Source organism: Barbus barbus (genome assembly GCF_936440315.1).
Source record: "Barbus barbus genome assembly, chromosome: 35".
NCBI classification, from domain to species: domain Eukaryota; kingdom Metazoa; phylum Chordata; class Actinopteri; order Cypriniformes; family Cyprinidae; genus Barbus; species Barbus barbus.
Window position 1 is genome coordinate 20,537,922 of NC_136763.1, and position 15,081 is coordinate 20,553,002.

Consider the following 15,081-nt stretch of genomic DNA (forward strand, 5'->3'; position numbering starts at 1 on the left):
GAAAAAATGCTTTTAAATGAAAAGGATTATGCAGCTGCTTTGATCGTGAAGAGGGATTGGACAAAAGGAGGTCAGAGTTACGACGCAGTGTTCATTGAGCTACTATAATTCATATTTCAATTAAATTGTATTTCGTGTTAGTTTTAGGAATTCTGTTATGTGTTCATTTAAATAAAGTTCCTAATTTCTATTTCAATTTTAGGGTATGTGTAAACAACAATGTTGTATGTTGTGAAAATAGTTTTCTATGCATTTTTGGAAAGTTTTGTGTACAGATGACATCTTTAAAACAAAATGCAGCAGTACAATCCCAATCTTTTTTTGCGTTTCTGCTTCTCTAAATGTGGGATTCACAAAACAGTTGCCCTTGAAAGATGGCTCAGGACCTAGTTTATTTGACTCCACTGAATCACAACCTGTAAATATAAATAATTGATATTTATATTTTCCATCGAGCATTCAATATATGGAACAATGGGCGTATCGTTTCTGACACGTTGTACGCAATAGACCAATCACAACAGAATAGGCCATCTGACCAATCAGAGCACAGTAGGCTCACAGAAAGGAGGTGTTTAGAGAGGCTAAAACTTTGAACTGCTTCGAACAAATCATATAAGAATTGTTAGAAAGTCAGGTGTGATTTAAACATATTTTGAGAAAACGACAGCGTTTATGATCTTGCATGCCAGTAAACCTATTATAGGAGATTCCCAAAACAACCTTAAAAATGGCATAATTGGGGCACTTTAACTATAATACAACATTTGTATAGCGATATCTGTCAATGTGATAGTGAATTGTTCAATGATGTAATGTTTTTCTTATGCGCATACACCTGTTGTTGTTGTTGCTGCCTGCTTTCATACAGAAAACTACCAGGTCACAGTAGTTTTTAAACTACATCAAAACTGTAACTGTTTTATTCATCATGTAAAAAAAACAAAAAAACTTTAAAATGATAAACAAAATTTACATAATAAGCCTATATATCTGTACAAATAGAAAGGAATAATACTTGCAAGCAAATATTTGAAAAATGATGTACACTGACATGATGATATAGAGATATATTAGTAATATCAAGGACTAGAATAGCTATACTTTTGCACTTGGCTACTTACATGATGTACATTCACAGCAAAATGGCTAATAATATTGCCTTTGAATAGTATTCCAACAATCAGGTCAGTAATCAAACTTTTGTGTTCTACACCAACAGGAGTCAGTATAGCCAGCAAACCAGCATCCTAGTGCTGCAATTTTAGTTGCAATTTTATTTTTGTAGGTCAATGATGCTCAGTGTTTCTAAACCCAGCCCCTCACTCAAAATCAATGTTCATCATTAGCTTTCAGAAATGTTTGTCAATAAAATTATACTAAGAAGGACTGCACTGTCTAAAGTATTGTCTCCTCTCTCTTCCACTCCATAGCTACTAGTGTAGCACTTAGCTCGGCCTCTTCTTTAGCATGACGTTCGCTCATGACTGAGATTTGCTTCTCCAGTCGCCACAGCTGCTCCTGGTGCTTCTTTCGAGAACTTCTGTAGGTCCTTGAAACTTTACTGTTGGAAAAAGATTATTGTGATTATTCTAGCATACATGAGTTGTTGACATATAAGAGTACACAAATAAAGCTAACTTTTTGTAACTATTGTCATTGGTCTTATACAAGTCTGAGCTGGATACAAACCAGCGTTAACTGGAGTTGGATGCATTAACAAGGATGCCAAAGACCTTGCTCCCATCCGGGTCACGGCACCAATATAAATTGGTGTTTTTGCACCGTTCCAAATAAGATTCAAATCAACACAGACTGACATGGGAATCAGGCTCACTAACAAGGACTCTAAAGACTGTAGCCACTAGAGTGAGCTGCTAGTGTGCCTCATGAGGCCAGGTGAGTGGGGTTTACCTGCACAGCTTTAATTAAGGCTGCACAATAAATGATAAATGGTTATGATTATTTTGCACAAAAATCCAATCACATACGCACAAATCAAGAGAACATCAACTCACATAATTTGCTCACAGATTTAGTCGAAGCAAACAGTGCAAACAACTGTGTAAAAGAAAACAGACTGGCTGTTTTACACTTTAATTTGAGCAGAATATCTCAATATAGATCGATAAATAATTGACCAGTGTTTTCAGCTCATCAGCAATTTTTCAATAATGCAGAGAGAGTCCATGCGCATGGTTACCAGGTTGGGAAGTTTCAGTAAACCACTGGGCAGGAAGTGTATCGATTGATGAAAAAAGCTCTGTTTGGGGGATTTAAACTCCTGAAATCTGGCAACCACACAAGCTTACAGAGGCTTGTTACAAATGCAAGATAATGCCAAATTAAAATTAAACGTTTTTAAGATAAATAAACAGTAGACAAACATCACAAACGATTATGTTTATTAAATCAAGAGAAACGGAAGTCATGATCTGAACTGAACCAACATTGAACTGACTTGAGTTAAATAATGACACTGTTACGTCCTGCTTATAACGCCCTAGTTATACGCTTATAATCAGCTCAGGACCAACTAAGGACCCGCTTAAACCAGCTCAAACCAGCTACCATGCTTCCAAACATACCTAACCAGCATATGCTGTTTTTTCAACATGGTTAAGAGCTGCTTTACAGTCTTCATAACGGAGTTTCCAAAATCGATTCTGCTATTTCCTATTTATCTCTGTGAAGCTTCTTTGACACATTCTTTTTTGTATAAAGGTGACTTGACTTTACAACTCTTACCAGCTAGCCTCTGTTACATATTTGTCAGAATTGTTGATCATGTGACTATACAAGCTGTTACTATGACAATCATATGACTGTATATACTCTACTTCTTCTGCTAATGATAGAGTTGTGATGTGTTTTTGGATTACGTGTAGTAGCGGGAGAGACGTGCAATCTCCTCTCTGTTGATCCTTCTCTGAGTAGTGCTGTCTGCGAGCGCCGAGTCTAGCGACTCACGTAAAGCTGCCACTCTCTTCCTCAGTGACTGTTCCCTGCAACAGGAAGTGGAACATCCATAAGTAAAGAGTCTTTTTCATGAGAGTCTGATGTCTTTTGGTGTCTTTTCCTACCTTGACAGTGCTGTTTGTAGTTCTCTTAGAATAAAGTGATTTCGAGGAGCAGGAATTCCCCCTCCACCTTCTAGTTTTGCCAAATTTTCAGCAATTCTCTACAACCAAGACAAGGTACACTTTTCAGTTTTTCCGAAGCTTTTCATAGATGAATCATCTGGCAGTTTGACACACTGTAACTCACAACTTTCTGTTGACCAAACAAACAAACATAATAGTACATTTCCAATCCCAGGGGTGTCCAATTTTGCTTCTGGAGGATGGCCTACAGGTCTATTGCATTTACACTGCAAGACTTAATGGACAGGTCTATTTTGACACATCAGATTGTTTTTGTCTCGTCAATTGCTGTGGTTATGGCAAACATCGCAATTTCAGATTCAGTCCTGCATTTTAACACTCCTGAAACTTTGCAGTGTGTACATAGCAGCATGAAAAATAAAACTTTTATTCAAATTATGAATGGGTTTATACAGAAAGTGAGTAAAGAACGCTCCCATTATAATCAAATCGGTTCAGCCGGAATTCAGCAGGAGCTCATTGACTGAGTGAAAACTCCTGTTTATAATGCACAATCAGTCTCTTACTTGTATCGTGTTTATACTTTGTTGGTTATAGTGAAACAATTTGTGAGCACGCATGCTGAACAAACTCAATGGATTCTGACTTAAACACCTCTGATTTGTCATTGGGTTCATGTGCTCAACAAACATGTCAACGATTGGCTACAGTGCTCAACCCTGTTATAAATAGAAACCATTGATGCGCTTCACACAAGGTAGCATTTAAAACAGATGGGCCATACCGTGTCAACTCAAACAGAGGTCCCCTGTTCAAATTTGAGATTTTATTGATTTTATTTTATTATTCATATTGCAATATTTTTTATACTTCTTGACTTATAGGCACGCAAACTTGGTAAAAATAATATTTATGGCACTTGGACAGGTCGGTTCAATGTAGCTGTTTTGACAGAAGCTGTTTTTTCAACATTATTTGTTCTTCAGACCTTTCTCTTTAAAAGAAAAGAATTATCATATTTTTGAAAATTGATCAATATTTGGTTTTTGACCATTGAAAATGTGTACAATTTAACTATTTACCCCAGGAGCCATATTGAGATCCCAATATCTCTGGAATAGAACTATATAGGGCCTTAACAATTAAGATACCAAAAGAAAAGTTTGTTAAGACCGAAAATCGAAAAGGGCATTAAGATATCTTTAAGACTTCTTGAGTTATAGGCCTGCAAACTTTGGAGAAAAAAGGTGAAAAGTGCTCTTTCCCCATATTTGAACAGTCACCATTGGCACATAATGCAACAAAGATTGCTAAAGTCAACAGATTTTACTAACAGACCTGCCAATCGCTGTGTAAAAGTAACATTATGATGCTGCCATCTTTCTGAAGTCATTTTAGCCTCCTCTAAATTGGCTCTGAATCTCAGGTGAAAATTGCCATTTTGACCCCCCTCTGCAAAAAAGCATGACATTTAATATTTTGGCTTTCATCACTACACATTCTTATCTTTCTTCAGAAAAAATATTAGCAAAATCAAAAATTTGAGCCGGGGAAGTTTCTGAAATGTGGTTGATTTGATACGGAATGACCCAGATGCATATAAGCAGGTACCAGATTGGTACTATCAGTGCTATGGAAAGGCTGTTATAGTTATAGTTTTTCAAATGTATCAACTTTTGACACACTAGCGACACATTTCAAAGCACCTGTTGAGTGGCTCTCCTCTCCCCCAGCTCATCTCGCAGACTGTCCAGGATCAGAGAACCAGCAGAATCCTGGGCACTCTGGACCATCAGAGCCGAGTCCAGACACCGCCTCTCTTTCTCCAGGAGCCGCAGATACCCACGCATCTCTGACATCTCCTCCTGCACAAAATTTAATCATGTTATGAGTAATCATGATAAAACTGCATTGCATCATAATATGAGTGCATCGTTTGTGCATCCTTAGGGACATTTTTGTCTTTTTCATTTCTGTTTGCCATTTTGGCTGTTAACGCAAACTGCATAAATTGTGTATTTTTATTGGAATTTTAATATTTCATTTCCTTTCATACATCTCTTTTACACATGATCCTGCGTCTATTTTTTGTACCTATAGGACAAAAATGTCCCCTTTGAAACCCATTAATACTGTAATATTTAATCCCAGTGCTATTTAAGCATACATTCATGCTTTCTTTGTTAATAGGCTTTAATATTGTTGGAAAGGCATCATTTTTTGCTGTTGACTGCTTCTGCTAAAAAGCCAACTGAATTTAAATTATGTAATTATAATTGTGTGGGGTGTATTGGTATCGGTATCAGAGTGTGTTTTGCATGTTTGTAAGGAGTGTGTTTGTGTGAATGTTTTTTCTTTAATCTGACACTAATTATGATGCATTATTAAGCTATTTTTGTGTAATGTTTTTGCTACCCTAAAAAAAAACTATGCCCTAGAGAATAACTATAATATATTTAAAATACATTTATTTCATACTTAAGGTCCTTGCACATTGAATCAAAATGCTTGCTATGAAAATTCAGAAAATCGAACCTGGCCACGGACGAAAGTTTCGGAGGCAGTGTGTAAACGTGATTGACATAACGTTAGATTGTATTTATTTTTTAACGTGCGAAAATTTTAGACAAGAATTTCGGACTCAGTGTGCTCAGTATACTTTGAATCAATGAACATATTTATTGATATATCACTAAAGACTTACTGAAATAAAAATCATTAGCCTATGTAAACAAACTGACATTTAAAGGGTTAAAATTAATGCATTTTTGGTAGTTATATGATCAGGACTGATGTTAGTATATCAGTGAAAACAGAAAAAAATATATTAATATACAATATTTTATGACAGTTTTATTGGTATGGAGGTTTTGTCCTCTAAGGACAAACTTTTTTTAAACTGACATGCAAGTGTTAAAACTGGTTCTGAATATATAAAATAGGGGTAAACTTTTCATAATGGCTCACCCTGACTGTCACCAGCTCGTACAGCAGAGCTGCTTTCTCTTCTTTGATGTTTTTGGAAAGTGAACTGGCACGACCTCTGACCCCTGTGAGCGTGCCAGTGTCGGGACTGATCTTGCCCTCTCCTGCTTTGCCCTGCTGCGGGATACACACAGCGGCCCTGTCCTGCTTCAGCCTGGAGATCCTTTGCAGAAGTACACCAGACTTGTCCTCAAACTCCTCCTCCAACAAACTGCAGTTTACGGAAAAAGGGAGAAAGAAAGAATAACAGAGGCTTTTCAGATCTAAGATGACGTCTGTTTCATTATCAGACCAAAATAAGTGGATTGATTGAATTGGTTTGGGAAGGTAATTGCATGTTAAGCCAGTGTAATTAATCTAATTAGGACCGAAAAGCTTTGTTGAGATAATTGCACTCAAGCTGCATTTCATTGAAACTAGTAGGTGTGCAGATGAGATATTTATCCATGTAATGCACTAAAGAAACAGAGGGATTATAAAATGGCTAAACTATTCAATTAAGCTTGAAGTTAAGAATAAAAAAACCTATGACTTTTATGTTTAAAAAATATAGCTAGATGGTAACACTTACTCATGCAAACAGTAATGTAACAAAGGCCGCTGTCATATCGAAATAAAATGTTATGACATTTTAGTGTCCCAATACTTACATACAGTACTATTCCAACTCACAAGCATGTATTTACTCGTATACTCTCAAAGTGCATAGCAGAAGTATGGAATCGGCACACAACCTATAATTTTCAATGCACTATCCTTAAAAATGCATGCAACATGGGACAGATAGCAAGCAAAATGAGGTGCAACCCCAGATAGCTCCTTTCTCAAATGCCACCCTAAGCTTTTGAGATCCTTCTCAGAGTACTTTGGTGACACGGTTTACAATTAAATATGATTAGCATCGTTGCATTTCTTTAAGGCAGGTACTGCATTCATTCAGTCTGTTTTAAAAGTCTGAAATAAGACAGACAAGCAAATCCTGTTTATCTGTCAAACTCATTTAAAACAGTGTTAATGAGATGATGAGCACTACTAGACTGCTGCAGGTTAGTAATTCATTTAATTATCATTCAGATTGCACATTTGGAAAAAGAAAATATATTCATAGGAAAAATTCACAGCAGGTTCAGAAGGATTCATGTTTTTCATTTTTCATTTTAATCAACTGACAACCCTAAAACAAAGTAATCTGTGTTCTCCTGTGTAACTGTTGGTTTGCATTTAACGCTGTTATTGGAAACACCTAAGCCGTATTAAGAAACAACGTGGAAATTGAGCAACATTATATGTTCCCACACCTAAAAGGATTGCATATAAAACAACAACCTGCTTGGTTTGGTCTCTGCAGAGCCTCCTGGTGGACTGGAGGATGACTCGCCTTTGTCCAAGTTCTCCTCAGTTGATTTTGAGAGGTCAGGCTGGGGTGTCCTAATTGTTTCTGAAAGATAAAAATGTTGTATTTATACGTGCGTGGTTGTACTTTAATGTGTTTATGTGCCACATGAGCTGTAATTCAAAGAGTGTGCTGCACCTGTGTTCTGTTGTTTTTTGGCTTCGCACAGGGACATCAGGTCACCGTAAGCCTCCTCACACTCCTCACTGTCAATCAAAGAGCCATTGTCAGCATACCACTCACACACGTATGCTCCTCGAGGCCAAAGGTCAAGGTTTACAATGTCAAAAAGAATCAAGAAAACACTTTCAGGATCAGTTTTAGAAACGACTGTGAGATATACAAGTGACTAAGCGCTTATCCGGGATCAGTGGGGATTTTACGCTCATGCAGTGTGAAACAGAGGTGAAGACAACAGCACACACCAGTATGCCAGAGCCATGTGTAGAGCCGAGCTGTCTGCCTCCTGTCGGCTAAGACTCATGCTCAGCTGCTCCGATTCTCCTTTCCTTCTGACCAGTGCAGCATTCAGACGCTCATTCCTAGCTTTCAGACGCTCCAGACACCTGCTCAGAGAAAACACACCTGTCAGAAGAGATCCAGCATTCAAACATTATTCAATAATTAGGGATAAGGGGTCGGTGAAATAACAACCCAATTTTACAAACTTCCCTGGCTCAAATTTTTGATTTAGTTCATTTTATGATAGCCAAAATATTACCTTTCATGGATGTATATTTTCTGAGTAATCCACTATTTTGTGGATGACTTTAACTTGAGATTTGAATCCAAATAACGGGGGTAAATATACCAATATACAATATACAATACACCAAGACTGGTAGGTCTATTAGTAAAATCTGTTGACTTTGGCAATTTTTGTTGCATTATATGATAATAATCACTTTTCATCTTTACCTGAAGTTTGCATGCGTGTAACTCAAGAAGTATTAAAGATATCTTAATGCCCTTTTAGATTTTAGTTCTTAACAATTCTTCTTCTAATATCTTCATTTTAGACGCCTTATGGTTAGTAGTTCCAGCGATATAAGGATTTCAATGTGTAAACTGTTATATTGTACACATTTATAGTGGTCAAAAACCAAATGTGGGTCACTTTGCATATAGTTGATTTTTATTTTATTTTTTATTTTAAAGAGGAATGTCTGAAAAACAAATAATGTTGAAACTAGAAATGCATCTTGCTTCCCCTCAACCAAACAACTGCACTGAACACGCCTGTCCAAGTGCTATACATTTTTTATTTTTTTTAATATGTGAGATATCTTAATATGCTTTAAGGTTCTGGTTCTTAATTAATTTTTCTATTGAAATTTTTATTTTAAGGCCCTATATGGTTCCATCCCGGAGATATAGGGATCCCAGTGTGACCAAACAGTTGAATTTTACCCATTTTCAATGGTTGTAAGCCAAGTGTGAGTCCCATAAGGCTGATACTTATTGTACTTAAAGAAGAATGTCTGAAGAACTAATAATATTGAAAATAGAAATGTAGCTTGTTTCCCTCAGTCAAAACAATTGCATAGAAACGTACTTGTCTGAGCGATAAAAATGCACTGAAATGGTGAAATTGAGGCACATTAACTTGCTCTGAGTTGTATATTCACAAGATTCTATATTTGAATCAGTTTCAGGGATATTTGGAAGAAGGGATTCTGTTCATTTTAACAGCTTCTGAAGCTACCAAGACTTCAAACCATCCAGAACGCCCTAGCAACTGTATAGCCAATGAGAACACCTTATCCAGATGGACTCAAACCTGTGTCCCCTGCATGAGAACCGCAGCTCAATATTTTAGGGGGGGGGGGGGGGGGGGGGGGGGGGGTTTGTTGTCATAATACGAGGTCAGTATAGAGGAATAAAGCTACTAATATCTCACCTCTGCAGCTTTTGGATCTCAGCCTGCAGCACTGAATCAACGGTGCAGGGAGATGAAGGGGAGTCCGGCCTGGAGCTGGGTAGTTTGTGGGACAGCAGCGGGGATCCAGGATATGGAGGAGAGGAAAAGCAAGGGCTTGAAGTTCGACTGGAGGACAATGAAGGACTTATAGGTGGAGAACGGCTCACTCCATACAGCCATTTCCTCTTCAGGTCCAGCACCTGCCAAAAGATGAGTTCAGAAGAAGTTATTGACTGATTATAGTCTTTTTTTTAATCAACATTAAAGACTTTTTGACTTAAAACTTTTAATTAAACAAAAAACAGTTTTGTATGTGTAATAATAAACATTAAAGATTGTTTTGGTTTATCAGTTAATTAATATAAATACACATTATTCTATTGCTAAAAAAAAGATGCACAATATAAGGGTTAAAGCTACTATTTAATATGAATAAGTATATAATTGTATATTAATTCATTTTTATATGATTTAATATTAATAAGTATTGAGGTGTGTCACTGATATACAGTTTAAATATAATTTAATGTTGCGGTTGCATATGGACTATAGAGTATGAAATCGTATTTTAATATATTTTTATTAATTCACTATATGTTTGTTTATGGCACCATTAATTTATGTCCTATACCAGATGGCAATTCTACAGTTATTCTTAAAATTATAATTATTATTCTTCAGTCTATTATGTAGAAAAAGCTATTTTAATATATAATAATAATAAATATTATTATTATTACATGTTTACATTATTATAATATAATTTAGGATATAATATCATAATATATTATAATTAGATGTTTATTCTCCATTATGAAGAAAACTATTTTAGTGTTGTTTTTCTTCTTAACATCCATATCCATTTTTACAAAAAACTCATTAAAAAAGGAAAAAATTGGCAAAACACCACCAATGATTTTTTATGTTAACTTATATTATTAAAAATAACATTAATAATGATTATTATTCACATTCTTAAAAATCATGATCACTATTTTATTAAAACAGTAAAAGTATTGTTGTTATTTTTATTATAATAAATAAATCACATTTTAATATCATTTTATTATAACATATTTCCATTTATTTTTCTATTTATAGCAGCAGTAATTTATGTCCTACACCAGATGGCAGTAGATTTGTATTAGTAATTGAGTTTTTGAAGGAAAACATAAAAATCTTCTGTATTAATGATTGATTAAGAATGTCCCTATCAACCTTTTCCTGTAGCCACTTTTTCTCGTCCTCAAGATCCGTCATCGTTCTTTCGGCACCCATAAGCTCTTCCTGACGGCTCTTCAAGGAGGCGTTGAGGTCTTGGTTGTGTTTGTAGAGTGAGAGAACATCCTGCTGATACTGACGTCTCTGATCAGGGGGCAGAGCAGAGGGGTACGAGATCCCCAAATCCCTCTCCATCTCCTCCAGCACCTGGGGCAGATCACACAGATCAGAGCTGGAGGATTGAGTACAGCACATGCAGCATCCTACAGAGGGAACTACATGAGCACCTGTGTGGCCTGAACCCAGCTCTCCCGGGCTGCAGAGAGATGCTTTGCCTGGATCGTCTCAGCATTCTGAGTTTGCCGCTTGAGCATTTTCCTCCCCTGACCACTAGACGTCTCAAGAGCAGAGAGAACCTTCTGCAGCTCGTTCCACAGCTCACTGCTGCCCCCTGCGCAAAAACAGGGATTTTGTTGTTGTTGTAAATTTCCAAATTGTTATTGGAATATTTAAATTATTCAGATGCACTTAGTAAACAAATACATACAAAATATTGAAGTACTTAGGGAAAATGTGACAAAAACACTAACTTAATTTTTTTTTTTTTTTATTAGTCATTTTATTAATAAACATTAATATTTTTATTATAATTATTTTTAGTTATGAGCCAAATTCCTGATTTTTGATGTATTATTTTATTAATAAAATCAAATTATTATCATTCTTTACTCTGTAGAATGTTTTTTAAATGATGATTATTATTATGAAATATTTTATTTTTCAGTTTTATATGTTAAGTTATTTAATAATAATAAATAAATTATTCATAAAGAACTTTTATATGTTTGCATGCACTCCATTATGAAGAAAAACAATAAGTTTTTTAATTTTTGTGTTATTTTTCCATATTCATTCTTCCACAAAACTCATCTACAGAATATGGGCAAAACACTACTAATGATGTTGAATGCAACTATTATTACTAATAACTTTAATAATTATTATTATTAAGATCCAGATTCCTAGAAATTATGACTATTATTTTATTTTATTAATAAAACATTAAAAATGATAACGGTGATGAATACTACTACAATTAAAAATAATATAGTAATGAAACTGACCACACATTTCATTTTAGATGTTTACACTCCATTATGAAAGCAACTCATAAATTACTCACTACGTTTTTGTTTTTAGTATTATTTTTTTCCTCCTGACTTCATCCATATTCATATTAAAACAAAAAAAAAATCAAAAGAAGATGTGGAAAAACACCATCAATTAAGTTGAATATTAATTATTATGTAAAAAAAGATTAGCAATATTTTATTATTATTACCATCATCATAAAAAAATAACGTTTTAGTTGTTTATGCACCAATATAAACACTCATGGATAAGAACACCATTATGAAAACTCATGTATTACTTAAGTTTTTGGTTTTTAGTGTTATTTTTCCTCCCAACTAAAAAATTCTGAAAATCTTAATTTAGAAGAAAAATGACTAGCATGTGTAGGAAACGTTATAATGTGCCCGGAGAAAATAATTTTAAAGTTTAATAAGTAGCTTTGCATTTGGAAACAAAAGTCTGGCAGGACCAATAGCACAGTAAATAGCAGGCTGTCTGTTCTGACACAGCATTTACTGTGATTGACGATGAGGCATTGTATAAACACAACATGCCTTCTGAGTCCCTGCAGACGCTCTCGGTCTTGGACTCCACTGATGATGTGCCAGCGTCCACCATCGAGCCCTGCTGCGGGACGCACCCACTGACCCCGACTGGACTTTCTCTGTGAGAACACAGACCTTTTCACTTAGTGTACAGCAATATATATATATATAGTTTGCAGTTGTTTGAAGCCGGGATTACCGTGGTATTTGTAGGGAGTCCATCTTCCTGTTGAGGTCAGAAATGATCTTCAGTAAAGTGTTGACCTCCGTCTCACACTGCGCCAGTTCAGACTCCGCCGACACCAGACTGTCTGATCTCTGCTGGAACATGTCACTTATGTGAAATATTGCAAGAAAATGTGCAAAACCAGTCTTTACTTTAGATGAGACTTGAGTTAGGTTGGGTTGACATTCTACAGTGGCCCCAAAAAAGTATTGAAACACTTCCATTAGATAAAAAAATGTCTATCCAAAGGGCTTTTCACGCTTCAAGAAGTTAACCCCGGGTCATTCAACCTCTGGTAGAGGGAATCCTGGGTTTTCTGCGCATAATTTATTTAAATATTTGCATATTTGGGATGTCAGTGTCACTGATTGCATAGCAGTTTTGTTGCTAGATTTAGCAAATTTTCAGACTTTCAGGATTTATTTGGCAACTTTTAGCAACTGTGACTCGAACGATCAAAAGGCACAGATTTTCCCTCAAAATTACACAAAACGAGGAAATCAAAGGTGTCTGGCAGTAAACATATCATGTGCATTAAGTTGCTAGTTGCAATTGTTCACTAATAATTTGTTCATTTATGATAACACCTTGTTATAAGTTTCTTCCTGTGGAATCCAGTCATAAAGTGTAATTTACTATATAACGCAAACTGTCACAGAGTTTGGTAAATCTTAGACAAATAAATCAAAAGTTGCACTGTGCACATAATGAAATCACTATACGTGTCAGTGAATATTAAATGCACTTATACCTAGGGTTAAAAGCTTAGAATGAAGATAACCTGGGGTTAAGCGCAGTGGGAATAGCCCTCAAGTGGCAGGTACAAACAAATAATGCTAGTGCTTCCTCAAACCTAAATTCATTCTTTGCAATGACAATTGAAATGTCACAGCAAATTTTATTAGAAATTAAGAGGAGTTAGCATTAAACATGTTTCAATAACAACTAAAAATGATCAAATTTTGTCTTCATTTTGAACAATATATCTATTGTTGTATAATGTAAAAAAAAATCATTTTTCTCTCCTTATACATCAACTCATGAAGATGCCATATAAAACAGGGTGTTGTTGTTTTCTACATCACCCTTTTGTTCTGAGGGGAGGAACAGGAGGAAACAGGCACTTCCTGTAACTGCACTTCCTCAATGTGAGAAAATCAACCCTCAATACTGTTCTTCTCAGTATTCAGCTAGAAATATAATTTAACCACATGGTTTAAAGAACTTCGCCTACTGTAGAGCTGCCAAAAATCAAGGTTGGTTAGAAAATGGTCAACTATTATAAATTCTCAGCACAGTTACAAATGACAAACAAATGACTAAGTCTCCTCATGATTTGTGCTGACAATTTGCTGAATGTTTTTTACTTAAAAAGCAATTCATTGAACTGGTTTGCACTACAAAGTTTGTGTTTAAAACAAAGCTTAATGCTATTTTTCTGCTTCAGATTCTGCATAAATCGCATGACTGTTCCAGAACTTACCTCCATTATCCGCCTGACCTCGGCTCTGTCCTCCTCAGCAGATGAATGCAAGAGCGTTCCAGTGTGCTGTCAGAGAGTTTGTGTGTCTCCTCCTCTGTTGACTGGGCATGTGAAGGCAGCGCTGGGAGCACCAGCACATCCAGATCAAACACTGCTCTTCTCCACTTCACTGCTAAACCTGCTCTCTGCTAAACACATCCTTTGATTGTCGTCTCCACCCACTGTCTTCTCAGATCTTTTCCTGTTTGGATTATTTTCTCTGTAAGAGGTTGTTTGATAAATCTTGCTGTTCAATAATTTATAAATCATCTCGTTTTAATGATCATTACTGCAGTGCTTCTATTTTGGTGACATGGCTTTAATTAAAACGACTGAAATATGCTGTATCAAACTTTGGAGAATGTGTAGACTCTTAAAAATAAAGGTGCTTCAAAAGGTTCTTCAAGCGATGCCATGGAAGAACCATTTTTGGTTCAATTCAGTCAAAGGTTCTTTAAAGAACCATACCTTTTTAAAACCTTCTTTCACCACAAAGAACCTTTTGTGAAACAGAAAGGTTCTTCAGATGTTAAAGGTTCTTTATGGAACCATTTAAACAAAAAGGTTCTTCTATGGCATCGTGAAGCACCTTTATTTTTAAGAGTGTATATAAATGAAACCGTTATACAACCCACACAGTTCGGGGATTATTATTGTGTTTATTTAGTAAGAAGTTTAATTTAAAATGTTAAATTAAATGACATGATTTTACAGAATAAATGGCAGCTGTGTTTGCCAGAATAACTCTGTGAGTAAAGCAAAATGTGCATATTTACAAAACACCCTGTTCATTTTACATTTCAAACTGCAATTTACAAATATATTTACAAAGTTTTTGTTCAGTTTCACTTCCACATAGGCCACTGTTTAACAGTATTTTACAGTAAAGCATGCAATCTATGGTTAGATCTATAACAGTTTTTGTAGTAAGGGAACTTATCATTACAGTTAAAAGGTTTGTACTGTTGCATTTCTACAGTCTTTTATATCTAAAATCGCAATATTTTTTTTACAGTATGATTTGTAATTC

At 35.5% G+C, this 15,081-nt stretch overlaps 1 protein-coding gene across 3 annotated transcripts; it reads right to left on the reverse strand.

Moving 5' to 3' along the window:
• Positions 1–884: 884 nt before the first annotated feature.
• On the reverse strand, positions 885–14,241 carry LOC306855393 (uncharacterized protein). Of its 3 annotated transcripts, none has more exons than XM_079394091.1 (14): positions 14,013–14,241; positions 12,503–12,621; positions 12,313–12,422; positions 10,912–11,075; positions 10,622–10,831; positions 9,383–9,603; positions 7,908–8,048; positions 7,621–7,688; positions 7,416–7,527; positions 6,072–6,300; positions 4,811–4,969; positions 3,084–3,181; positions 2,883–3,005; positions 885–1,564 (listed from the first exon to the last, which is right to left on the reverse strand). In XM_079394091.1, exons 1-14 carry the CDS (start codon positions 14,016–14,018, stop codon positions 1,399–1,401), a joined length of 1,926 nt encoding a protein of 641 aa, XP_079250217.1. In that variant the 5' UTR covers positions 14,019–14,241; the 3' UTR covers positions 885–1,398. The 3 variants fall into 3 exon arrangements, with proteins under 3 accessions (XP_079250217.1, XP_079250215.1, XP_079250216.1); XM_079394089.1 differs by having other exon boundaries at positions 12,503–12,624; positions 14,013–14,174; XM_079394090.1 differs by having other exon boundaries at positions 10,912–11,068; positions 12,306–12,422; positions 12,503–12,624; positions 14,013–14,134.
• Positions 14,242–15,081: the final 840 nt, after the last annotated feature.